Source organism: Coturnix japonica, chromosome 14 (genome assembly GCF_001577835.2).
Source record: "Coturnix japonica isolate 7356 chromosome 14, Coturnix japonica 2.1, whole genome shotgun sequence".
Classification (NCBI taxonomy): Eukaryota; Metazoa; Chordata; class Aves; order Galliformes; family Phasianidae; genus Coturnix; species Coturnix japonica.
Genome location: NC_029529.1, coordinates 7,760,423 through 7,772,780, shown reverse-complemented (window position 1 = coordinate 7,772,780; position 12,358 = coordinate 7,760,423). Strand labels below are relative to the sequence as shown.

The window sequence follows — 12,358 nt, the reverse complement described above, 5'->3', positions numbered from 1 at the left end:
ATTCAACCCTGCAGGAAGGGTTTTTCTTTTTCATTTTCTTGAGCAATGCCCACACTGTCCAGTCCCCAGCTCTGTGTGTACACACACCAACCTGCAGCTGACCAATGTCTTTATGGTGTACTGCCAGCAAGGAAACATCTGTGTTTGTTTTGTTTACTCAGCTAAAGCTTTGGAGCATTAGGGATAGCGGAACAGTTTCTTCTCAGGGACTCAGCACCCACAATTCAGCAGCTATGATGGCCCAAGATTTTTGTTGGTTTTTTTTCCCCTTATAAGGATGTTAAGGCACACGAGAGACAAGCAGGTAATCCAAGGCAGCCAGCACAGCTTCACCAAGGGAAGGTCACTCCTGACCAACCTGGTGACTTTCTACGATGAAGTGACAGCATTAGTGAACAAAGGAAAGAGAAATTCCTTCATCTGCCTGGACCTGTGCAAGGCCTTTAATATGGTCCCACACCATAACTGTCTCTCTAAATTGGAGAGAGATGGATTTGAAGGGTGGACTACTCAGTGGATAAGGAATTGACTGCAAAGTCACAGCCAGAGGGTTGTCTTCAGTGGCTCTACATCCAGGTGACAAGCAGCATCCTCTGGCCTTAAAGTTGCACCAGGGTAAGATTAGGTTGGATATCAGGAAAAACTTCTTTACAAAAAGGGTTGTTAAGCACTGAAATGGGCTCCCCAGGGAGGTGGTTGAATCACCATCCCTGGATGTGTTTTAAAACCGTTTGGATGTGCTGCTCAGGGACATGATTTAGCAGAGAGTTGTTAGGGTGGTATGATCAGGTCACTGTTGGACTCAATGATCTTTAAGGTGATTTCCAGCCTGAGCAATTCTATGATTCTAACAAGAGGACAAAGCAAGCACGCTGAACCCACTCAGAAACTTGCCCACCTCTATTGAAGCTGACCCAATTAAGCCCACAACTAAACCCTTATAGAAATACACTACTTCCTAAAAGGAGGGTGGAAATATTAGAGGTGAAGCATAATGCAATACAACATACCTTCCACCAAAATAATGCTTTCTTGCATCAAGCACAACCTGAACACCTTCCTCATACATGAGCATCTTCAGTAATTGTGCATCACATGAAAGCATTAACATAGCATGATTTGAAAGAGAACCAACAAGGCCAGCAGGATACAAAAGGCCTTCAGGAAACATCCCAAATGATAAATTTCAACACACCTAAAACCACTAAAACCAGAACACAAATGTCAAGGAATCCCACTGCAGCCAGGCCGGTCTCCTGCCCTCAGCTTCCATGCAGAGCAGGAAGACACAGAAAGCTGAAAGAGTTTTAATGCAGAACTGTGATTCAAATTCATTGCCTAAAACAACAAATAACATCAGGCTGATAGTAGTTTTAAGCTTTACAGAACCAGTATTTACAAAACCCACATAAAGAAGAGTTTTTACCAAATAAATGGTATATATATTATGGAGCACTTTAGGACAACTGGAACACCTTTATTCTAAAATCCATTTGAGTCCAACAACTTAAATGAAAATATAGAACCTATATAAATCCTATCGTGATCGCATTCACATGACTCTTCTTGCATCACTTCACATCCTGCCTGCAGCTCCCACTAAAGATGCTCAGTAGCACTGCAGACCCACAGCTCAGTTCGAGCTAAGTTCCCCAAGCTCATACAGACCTGCCTCCCATGAGAGTACAGAGAAAAAGCTGGAATTCAGTTGAGAAAGGTGCCTCCAAGACAGTCGTGCACAACAGCCTCTCATACATCATGCTTATATGGGATAATGACCAGGGCCTCAACCAACACTAAACTAAGTGAAGAGTTTCCAGAAGTAACACTTGCTTAGAACAGCTCAATCCCCATCAGGTGATGACTTGTCATGCCCTAGGATCATTTAAATTGGATACTGCAAAGTGAAACACTGCAAGAGAACCATCAGCCTGAAGAACCCAGCCCATCAGCCAAACAACTGCTGCTATCAGTTGTCAGAGACCAAACAAGGAAACACAGCACATGGGCAGACATCCCTGCTCACATAAGAGCAGCAGCATCAGGACTCAAATGCATTCTGCCCTACTAAATGGTGAAAAAAGTAAAATAAAATAACCAACAACTTCACTGATGAGATTTTTCAAACTACTGCAGCACCTCCACTATCCCAGCCATAGCAGCAGGTCTAAACACGTGGGGATACACAGACTCTGCAGAAGTTTTATTTTCAACCAACAGGAAGCAGTCAGAGCAGGCAGCCACAAGCCAGGATGCAAACAGCTCACGGACAGAAGCAAGCAGGGAAAATGAACACCCACAAACTCATTCAACAGAAGAGAAACACTCTTCCACGATGAAGCTCCTGATTAGCAAGTAGCTTAGAGAGACCTGCCGTACTTCATTTTCCAATGCTATGAATCCATCTCTGAACGAACTGTGCCACCATCAGCACTGCTGGCTGAGCCACAACAGCTCCAGCAGCACAAACTGCTCCGGCTGCAGGGGAAGTACACAACAGCAGGTAAAAATAGCAACACGAGACAGAAGTTTGCTAACGAGCAAAACAACACCTTGCTCCTTGGCTGCAGATGGCTTCCAACCACCAAACAAGTCTGTTCAGGTGGCAGAGTTCAGATCAAAGTCTGTGGACGTCTCATAACTCAACTAGAAGCAAAACCCAGAGGTTAATTAAAACCAGGACAGCATGAAGTTTGAGGGCTTACTCTCACTTACCCAAGCGTCACACCCTCTGCAAACTGAAAGCCCCTCTGGCATTGTATGTGGCCACTGAACACTCATTTCAAAACTAGAGAGACTTGGAAGAAGCCTAAAGTCCCCAACAGCTGCAGAGGTGACTGTGCTGCCCCAGCATGGGCTCCTGAAGAACCAGCCAACCTGCCAGGCCTCAGCTTCCCTCTGCCTGCAGGCGCTCACAGGGAAGTGTGTGATGTGAGAATTGCTTCACACTCACCCACAGCTAAAAAGTGAAAATCCCCCGAGGGACTCCAACAGCAAAATGAGATACCCTCATGGTAACAACCAGCAGCACGAGACAGTTCATGGTCTGACAGATCAACGATGGCACTGAAACGGACACAAAAAGAACTGCTGGGGGAAAGTTTAAGGCTGGATTTTTAAGAATGAGTGTAACGCTTCTGTGGGGGTCAAACAACCATCGAGCACTTCTTGCCTGTGTATTTGGCTGTATGAAGACAAGCCCTTATCTTTCACATGAAATATACTTGGGTCAAATTCTGTTGTGCTGAATATGTGCAAAAGTGCAAAAGGCTACAGACCCCACAGCACGCCCAGATGCAGACATTCTGCAGCTCCACACAAGCACCAAGAAATAAGCAACTCTGCCTGCTTCCCTTTGGCATCCAGGGACACAAAAGCCAGCATGAAAAGAAACCAAAGAGAAAAATACCATATCTTGCAACTGTGGGGGGACATGAGGGCAGGAGATCCGTTTACAACCTGGAAAATGAGTAGATTTGAAACTGTCTTTTACTAATAAATACTCGTTAATCACTTGTGGTCCCTCAGCACAGGGGGTCAGGCAGTGGCAGCCCAGTTAGTGTAAATGTTTAATGCTGAATTGGATTACAGAAGCACAACACAAGGCCACCCTGGCTGAGGTGCCACCAGCACAGACTCCTCCCAGCAGCAGCAATATTACCAGGGCCTGATCCATGTTCACTGGGGCAAGAGCCTTAACCTTGTTGCAAAGTCACAGGCACAACAAAGCACACCATGCTAACAGCAGAAAGCCACAGTCAGAGCTTATTGCAGCACTTTATCAGGGTGATGTTGCGATCAAGGCAGGCTATGCTGTTTCATGTCCCCATTACCAGCAGCTCAGGCAGGGGATGAAGATCAGTGCTGCAGCACAGCCCACACCCCAGCATCCTCAGCCTCATGCTCCGAACCCAATGGGCAGGACCCAAACACACACAGCAAGGATTTCACAGCCCTATTCCCCTCACCTCCCCCCCACTCAGCTGCTCAGTCTGAGAGCCAGCTACAGTTATAATTATCGTCATAATTATTATTTTAATAGGAACCAATGACTTATCAAAATATTGCGCTGAAGGCTGGCACGTTGTCTCCTGTAAGGCTGCCAAGGAGGAACAAGCGAGCTCCTTGCTGATGTGCAGCTCCACGCACGCCCTGAGCACACGGCACCTCCGAGTTTCTATTTCTGCAGCGAGTGACTAAACTCGGTCCCAGGGAATGCCAAGATGCAAGCAATTTGAGGCACAGCCGCTGTGCAAAGTATTATTACTGCCCTGCTGTACACACTAACAGCTTTGTTTACTATGCTGACTCCTCTTCAGCTTGTTTGCTCGGGTTCCAGGTACCGCAGGCTGAGCTGCTGAAGCTGGGTGCCCTCAGGTACAGGCTGCAGGGCCTGTGTCAGCTCCCACAGAAAGTTCTCTAAGCATGAACAATCCCGTGGGCAGCCAAGTGAATGTAATTAGGGGCCTACATACAGACCACCTCCACCTACCCAAATCTGGTCCTCTAAATGCAACAAGCTGCTGTTTTCCATGAGCTGCATCACCACCAGCCTATCCTATTCTAGAGGGTTCAAGACAACTGATGCAGCTCCCTACTAACACCCCACTCCCACACAGAGGATTGGTTTAAATAACCCTTATTAGCAGACAGCCACTTGCTAGTTAGTGCTTCCAGTATGCTACTCAGACAGGACAATACCCCAGGTACAAAGCTGGCCAACACCCAGCAGCCAAAGGCTCCAGGCAGCCATCTCCCATTGAGCCCCAGGACATGACAAGAGGAGCGTCCGTGCATCTCCGGCATGCGGCTGCTCATTCTGCAGGAACTAAAAGCTTGCCAGGGAAATGTCATTTTTCAGGTTTGTCTGTTCATTTCTCAAGTAAGGGTCAATGAGCTGGATATAATTTCAGGGAACTTGCTTCACTGTAGTCAATACAGTCACGACCTTCACTGCTTTTTCTTTTAAAATAACACGTTTTAACTGAACCATGTGTCCTCCTCAATCAAAGTGTGCAATTACAAAGAACAAAGCTAACTACAAACAGGCTGGGCTTTAAGAGCAAAACCAAAGACCATTCAGAAATTCAGAGAGCATGAAATTTAGAACTCAGCATTAAGAAAAAGTCAGTGAATGCCATCAACTGTAAGAAAAATGCTCAGACAGCATCAACATAGCTGAACCAAAAAGTACATCTGAAGGACACGCAAAGGCTGCAGCATGAAGGAAAAATGAGTGCCCATGACTCATCCAACCAAATCCAAGTTAAATTGAACTTCGCAGTCTCATTCGGCTTTGTAGAATTGTTTTAAATAAACACTCCACTTACTAACGCTCTCTAATAATGTAAGTGAGCAACACTGGGGGCAGCTGAGTGAGAACAAAATACATGGGAAGCATTTGAGACCCAACCACGCTCCAAGTACGAAACCTCCCTCAGCTAACTTTAACACTGAACTGATAGCAACAGTGAAGTTTAATTTCCTTGTCACAAACAACAACAAAAATGGCCCTTGAAGGAATTCCTTCATCACCTCCAGAAATAAGGGGTCACACGACATAGGCGTGCAACCCTTTTGGTATGCATGAGCTCAGCAACACCGCACTGAGTTCAGGCAGCACCACTTGCTGCTTGCACATCCACCAGGTTACAAAGCCCAGTCTCTAACCTTCTAGATCATGTCTAACCTGAGGAAAGCCTTCAACCCTCTGCTTAATGCATCGCTGAGGAGTGGCTCACAGCACTTAGATGTCCCCGAGGTAGTGACACAATTTTTGCTTCCAAGTGAAGTCTGGAAATCTCCTTCACCTGCAGGGGCACAGCTGGGCAGCCCATCTGTAACAGCAGCCTCCTGTTGATTTCATTCCCAATTCATCCCCACTGATCAACTTTTCAACCCATCCTACCCCCACGCTGTGTAACACCAATCACAGAGCAATTCCAGGCAGTCTGTGAAAGCCCTGTGCTGAGCAGGTAGGTGATGGCAGCACCACAGCAGTGACACTCATGACTCATTTCGATGTTATCTGCTCTACCTGCCATCCAGCCTGAAAGCTCCTCCAGGCAGGAACCCTTCCTAACGTAGGTCTGTTAAAAATTCTAGTGCCCAGATGGTGCCATACAAACGAATAATAATTATATTTCCATGTAGACCATTATTGTGCCTAATGTAAATTACTTTCACTGATCCAAGAGGAAATCATTTTCTCATTTTGAAATGAAAAGAGAGAGTAAAAATAATGATTACTTGTTTGACACTATTATTATGGCGATAATTACATTTGTGGGTCCAGAATCCTCAGCTGGTGTGCTGAGTTCAGTGGAGCCACGCCAACCAGTGGCAGCTGGGCCCAGTCTTAGCTGAGCACCTCCAACTATTTCACAAGGTCTGATTACTGCAGCCCACAACACTTCTGTCAAAAATAGAGTTCACTGAACTCGTTTTGCAGACTGGGGAGCGGAGCAGCAGATCTCGTGTTGGGAGGGATGGACTCCTGTGAGGCACAGCAGGTCTGCGGGCAGAACTGCTGTGGTCTCCCCAGCTCATTTTCAGAGATTCAGGTCTGGAGAGAGCTCGATTGCCTTCTGGAGGCACTCAGCTCTCTCCATTCATTAGCAGCCTGGTGTTTGTGAGCTTCAGCCCAAGCCTAAGTGCTCAGAATGGGACAGCTGTGATCACTGGCACCAAATGTGGAAAGGATAAAGGCAGAGCTTGCCATTGCTCAGCTTCTCTGGAGGAAAAGAAGCACAGTTATCAGACCAAAGAGGACCAAATTGAAACACTCAAGAACTGGAAACCCCAAAAGGAGAGGCTGCTTTGAGACACGTAGCTCAGAAGGCTTTATTGCAGATGCCCGGAGGAACACAGCCAGGACTCCACCCTCTGTTCCTACACAGAGCCCTCCCACCCATCCCACATGGGTAGGCACTACAGACCCAGAGGCACAAGGTTACTGTAAGCCGTGAGGGAGGACCACAGCTCCCAAGTCTAAGAATCAAACTAGAACACAAGTACACATCAAAAGCTGTGCTACTACACAACCAGAGCTGGCACAGTGACAGCTCCACGAGTGAGTTTTATACCCAAACCACACTTCAGACACATTACTTCCAACAAGAAGGCTGGAGTGGGAAAGAATGTCACTCAGCACACAGGCCCGTTTTCTCCAGGGTCTCTCCAGCAGCCAGAACACACATCCATGTTCTGCTCCTGCTTTCCCCCCCAGCATGGAGCAACAGTTGATCTTCCATTGCTAAAAACCAAATATGAAAAATAATATGCTTCTAATTCAAAGGAAACACCTGCATAAACCCATCACACAGTAAAAAACCAGCACAACAAGAAAGCACCCCAGTGGCCTGGCAGAGACTTCAGATGACACAGCCAATTAACACAGATCCACTTCATACACCTTCCCACATCCCTCAGAAAGATCCTTAACGAGGTAACTGCTGCAGGAGTGTGTCAGCCTGAGCCAGTTCTAGCGCTCCTCTTAAATAATGCATACGTTAGTTCTGTTACTGAAAAAGATTTGTTTGTTTTATTAACACGTGCCTTGTTAAGTGCTAAAACTTTGCAGACATCATTATACAGCTCCCAGCTCCAGAAGTATCACGTCCCCCCCTTCCCATTAAAAAATAATTAGCCATCTCCATTCTCCTTTTCCATTGTTAGTGAAGTTGTACTGCTCCATGATTAAGGTCCCATTAACAAGCAGAAGGTACTTAACAGCTAAGTCGGTACTTCTTTGAAATGGATCATTTTTAGCCACCTCACAGTTCAGTGCCATACATTTTGCTCTCAACCGAGGGCCTTTAGCTCAGCTGCTCCACTGACACCCACAGAAAGCAGGCAGGGCATGGCTCACTCTGTCCTGGGGGGGAATACAAGGAGAGCTCCCCTGCACCTTTCCTGCAATCAGAGCTAGAATGAGTGAGGCCACCTGTCTGCGTTAACAAGGGGAAGATGAAGAGACAGGTATCACCTGTGTGTTATAACATGTGGAACCTATTCACTAATTGAAACAGAAAGATTGAATTAGAGGTGAAATAACAGGCCTTTTTTTTCCCCAGCTTGAAAACTTTCCTTCTCAGGAGCTCCAAACCCAGGTGCAGCATGAACCCACCTGCACACAAAGCTCCAATTTATTTCTGCAGAACAGTGCTACAGAACAAGCTGTTGAGTCCTTATAGGTAACACTGCAGCAACCTGGGGCTCCTGGTGTTCTTAACCCAGTGGTGCCACACAACATGTAGGCAAGCTGGGGGGACCCAAGAAATAAAACCTGTGTGAGCTTATTCCCCCGACCCACAGGGCAGCACAGACCCAGCCTAACACTCCATGTTTCATTCCTCCACCCTCCCTTTGGACTCCCAGAGCACAGCACCCCAAGCAGTCAGCACGAACAAAGCCCAATGAAGCAGCAAGCTGCTGCTGAATCCACACTTGCTTTTACTGCTGCTCATGCAAAGGCTGCCCAACAGCTGTCATCACACATGGTAGCAAGCACTTGCTGAAGTCACTGCTACTGGTACAATTCATACTTCCTTAAAGATATCTATCACCTGATTTAATTAAACATAGAACAACTGCAGGAAACTGCCTATAAGTACTGAACGCCCCAGATGCAGCCGGCCTGGGGATCCGGCCCCAGAAACATCTGCAGTTGCAGAATAGCTCCTTTCTAAATGATTTCTTCCTGCCAACTTGGCAGCTCATGTTCAATTAGGCTCAGTGGCACCTATTAAAAAACAAAACCAAAAACCCACAGTGTGTGGGTGAACTCTGGGCCATAAGGGCAGTGTTGTGCTCACACAGCCTGCACCTCCTGGCACTGCAAAGCCATCCGATATGCACCAACTATGGGAAACTTTGGCTGGAAAGGAGAGCAACTTTGCACAGTCACTACATAAATTAGATTTTAACATGGAAACAAAGCACCAGGAAGAAAGAGACACCTTCCACACCAATTCTGTGCCGTGTAATTTCATTAAACAGAGAATTTCTGTGTGAACTGAGCCTGAAACCAGAAGCAGGCCTGCCTGGGAGACAGCACATACAGGGCTGGGTACATGCATGTGTGTTAATAAGCAATGCAGAGCCAGACCCAGGAGTGCCAGGAGCTATACAGCACTGCACAAACTGTCCCACATTCCAAAGGCTTGGTCCTTACACACAGCTTTCAGAGCCTGACCAAGCAGTTCTAAGCACAGAGCCATATCCCTGAGTGCAGGTGAAACACAACCACGAGCACCATGAGGTTGTCTTAAAAAAAGCATCATTCCCTCTCAACACAGCACTCGCCTGCAGCACAGCTCTTGCATGGCACTGCCAGCTGCAGGATGGTGTGCTGCAGTCCCATCACTTACAGGAGGAGAAATGGTAGGCTTTTTAATATAAGACTTCTACCAAGATCCCCAAAGCTCCATCTTTTGGTCTCCGCTCAAATCAATGTGCGCACAGCAGTAACAGCTCCCAGACACAAGCACTCCATCAACACAGCCCCAGCATGAGAAGCAGTTTGCAGCAGCTCAGACCTACATGAGGTGCCCATTCCTGTGCATCAGGCACAGGGCTGGGATGTCTGCAAGTCAGCTGTGAGCAGCACCCACCCTTCCTATGGCCACCCAGAGCCCACGGAGCAGGAGGGTTCCCGAGGTGAGGAGCAGGGCTGGATCTGTCCCTGTATGGAGCCTTGCAGCAGAACGGTCCACATATAGACACCCAGAGGGGAAAGCTCCGGGAAAACAAGGGGGAGATGAGATGATGAAAGACAGGACCGGGAGAGATGGACGGCGGGGCTGGAGAATAAGCCGTGGAGTTCCAATAGTTACACTTCTCAAAGCGGCGCGTACCAACATACAGCGACTCAGAGACAAGCACCGAACCGGGCAGGGCTCAGCATCACACCTGGCACACGAGGAACCGCTCGGCGCTGTTTGTCCTCACAAGATGCGAACAGAAACCCCACAACAGACAAAGCGGAGCACGTTCCTAACGGACAGCGACAACTTCACGTCTCCAAGCCCGCAGCACGAGCACAGCACGGGCACCAGGCGGGCGGCACAGGCGGCGATCTGCTGCTCCCCCGGAACGCTCCGAACCGCGGTAACGCGCTGCGAATCGGAACCTGAGCGGAGCCTGCGGGCCCGGCTCGTAAAATGAGGGGGGAAAAAAGGAGAATAAGGAGAACGCGTTCAGGGACCCTACACGTTCGGTGGGCGACGGCATCACTACATTAAATCGCGTTGCTTGTAACCTACCGGGCCGGGCAGAACCGATCGAGAGGGAGCGGTGTCCGCACGGTTCCAGGTGAAAAAAGCAACCGGGTGAACGAAGGGAGCCCCCGGCACGCGGCGAACGGGCGACCCCGAGGCGAAGTTCGGTCACCGCCGCTCGTAGGGCTCCGCGCGGATCGCAGCCCGGCACCGCCCCGCACCCCGACCGCAGCCCCGCGGATCCCCCGCACCCACCATCGCCTTCCCGTGCGCGGCGCCGGCCCCGCGGCGATGCGGCTGCGCGCGGTGTTCGCTGCCGGCGGCGGTGCCTCCCCGGTCCCGCTTCTCGCGGCCGGATGCGCCGCGCTGCTCCTCGCCGGCGTCGAGGGAGGTGAAATTCCAGACGAGCAGGGTCTGCAGCAGCAGCACGGTGAGCGCCGCCACCAGCGCCGAGCGGGAGCGTCTCGCCAGCCGCCGGGCGCACGGAGCCGCCACCATCTTCGCCGGCGCCGCGCTGCCGAGAGCCGCCGCATCCGCCGCGGAGCGGAGTTTTCAGCCGGGCAGAGCCAGACGTCAGCAGCGGGAGGAGGGCGGGGGGTGGGGAAGCGGAGGTGTGCGCGGCGCGTGGCGGCGCGGTGCCGGAGAAGCCGGCGGGAGGGGAGGGGGCGGCGGCGGCGTTGGGCGCCGTGTCGGCCCGAGGCCAGGCGAGCCCCGAGCGGGGTGGGAGCGGAGGAGGAAGAGGAAGGAGAGGGGTGGGATGCGGACGGGGGAGGGGCGCGGCGGGGGCTGCCGGCGGCGGGCGGGCGGGCGAGCCCCGGCCCCGCGAGAGGGGAAGGGGCCGCCGCTGGGCGGGGCGGGGCGGCTCCGCGCATCGCGGCTGGAGGGGGAGGGGACGAGGCCGGAGCGGGCGGCGACTGCCACCTTCCGAGGGAGGGAGGCGGCACCTGGCGGCACCGAGAGACCCGCAAGGGGCGGAAGGGGCCGGGGTGAGGAGCGGGTATCAGCCCCCGGTACCGGAACGCCAGCAGTTTCGTTGTGGCCGGTCGTATTAAAAATGATTGAAGCAAAACCAGCGTGACGGGCGTTCCTTCGTAATATCAAACCGGAGAACGAACGGCCGAACTTGCACAGCACGTCGGCCACCCAACGCCCTGCATTGCCTGGGGCGGGCAGGAAGGGCTGCGTGAAGCACGGAGCAGGTGCCGGGCATGGATGCAGGTGACCGTAATTAACTGCCCGCTGCAGCAAAAACTGCGTGTAATGGATTACTTCAGTGCCCTTTTCTCCCGTACTTATTGGTTTTCTAATTTGGAAGATCCTGTCTGATGATAGCACTGAAGTTTAGGGGGAGGGAGGGGGGAGTTCCAGTCTGCCCGCACAGTGCTTCTATGAAAGTGCAATCAAGCCAAATCCAGAGGTGAAAAACACGATCTTCTGATAGGGACAATTGCTCATCCCACACACCAGAGAAGCAGAATTGCAGAGGCAGGAGTGGGCTGCACTGCTGGGCACTGTGCATCCTGCAGTGCAACCACTGGTTCCATTGCAGCCACTCCATGCACAGCACACTGGGATCCACAACAGGCCCAAACACAACACGTGCTTTCAAACAGGTTCACCATCAGCATCGCTGCCTTCAAGGCATCTCCAAGCAGAGAGGAAAAAACGCTCCATTAGAGCCTCCAGGTAAGACAACACAAAGACCTGTGACCATCCATTCACAGTCTGGCTCACCTTCACTTTGGGCAATGGGACCATGTTGATTTTTGCCAGCTGTGGTGATGGCAAACTGCTCTTCATGGGCCAAGAGCATAACTTCATTTTGGCACTGCCAGGCTGGGCACCAGTTGCACACGCATCAGATTTGCTGGCTGCACAGTACAACAAAGTGAGTTGTCTGAAAATAAAGCTAGAGAGCTTCAAAGCATCCTGGGATATTTTTGATGGATAGTCTGCACAGCTCAGGAAATTGATGGATCATTTTTATTCAGAGCCATCAAATAATTGTAAATGCACTTAAGCAAATCTACTGACAAATGCCAGGCAGGAGTGCCTCCAATTTGAGCTGAGAAGAGCATTCCTTTTCAAAAGCAGTGAGAGCAACGTGGCTGTGACACCAGCTGCCCACGCAGCTTCCT

At 50.3% G+C, this 12,358-nt stretch overlaps 1 protein-coding gene across 2 annotated transcripts in view; it reads right to left on the bottom strand.

The window, feature by feature from the left end:
* The window catches only part of XYLT1 (xylosyltransferase 1), a 138,050-nt gene extending 127,212 nt beyond the window's left edge, over positions 1-10,838 (bottom strand). The window contains exon 1 of one of the 2 annotated variants that reach the window (XM_015876853.2): positions 10,476-10,838. In XM_015876853.2, coding sequence (XP_015732339.1) covers positions 10,476-10,718 — 243 coding nt within the window. In that variant the 5' untranslated portion in view covers positions 10,719-10,838. The remainder of the gene's footprint in view (positions 1-10,475) is intronic. The other variant, XM_015876852.2, reaches the window with a different exon arrangement.
* Positions 10,839-12,358: the final 1,520 nt, after the last annotated feature.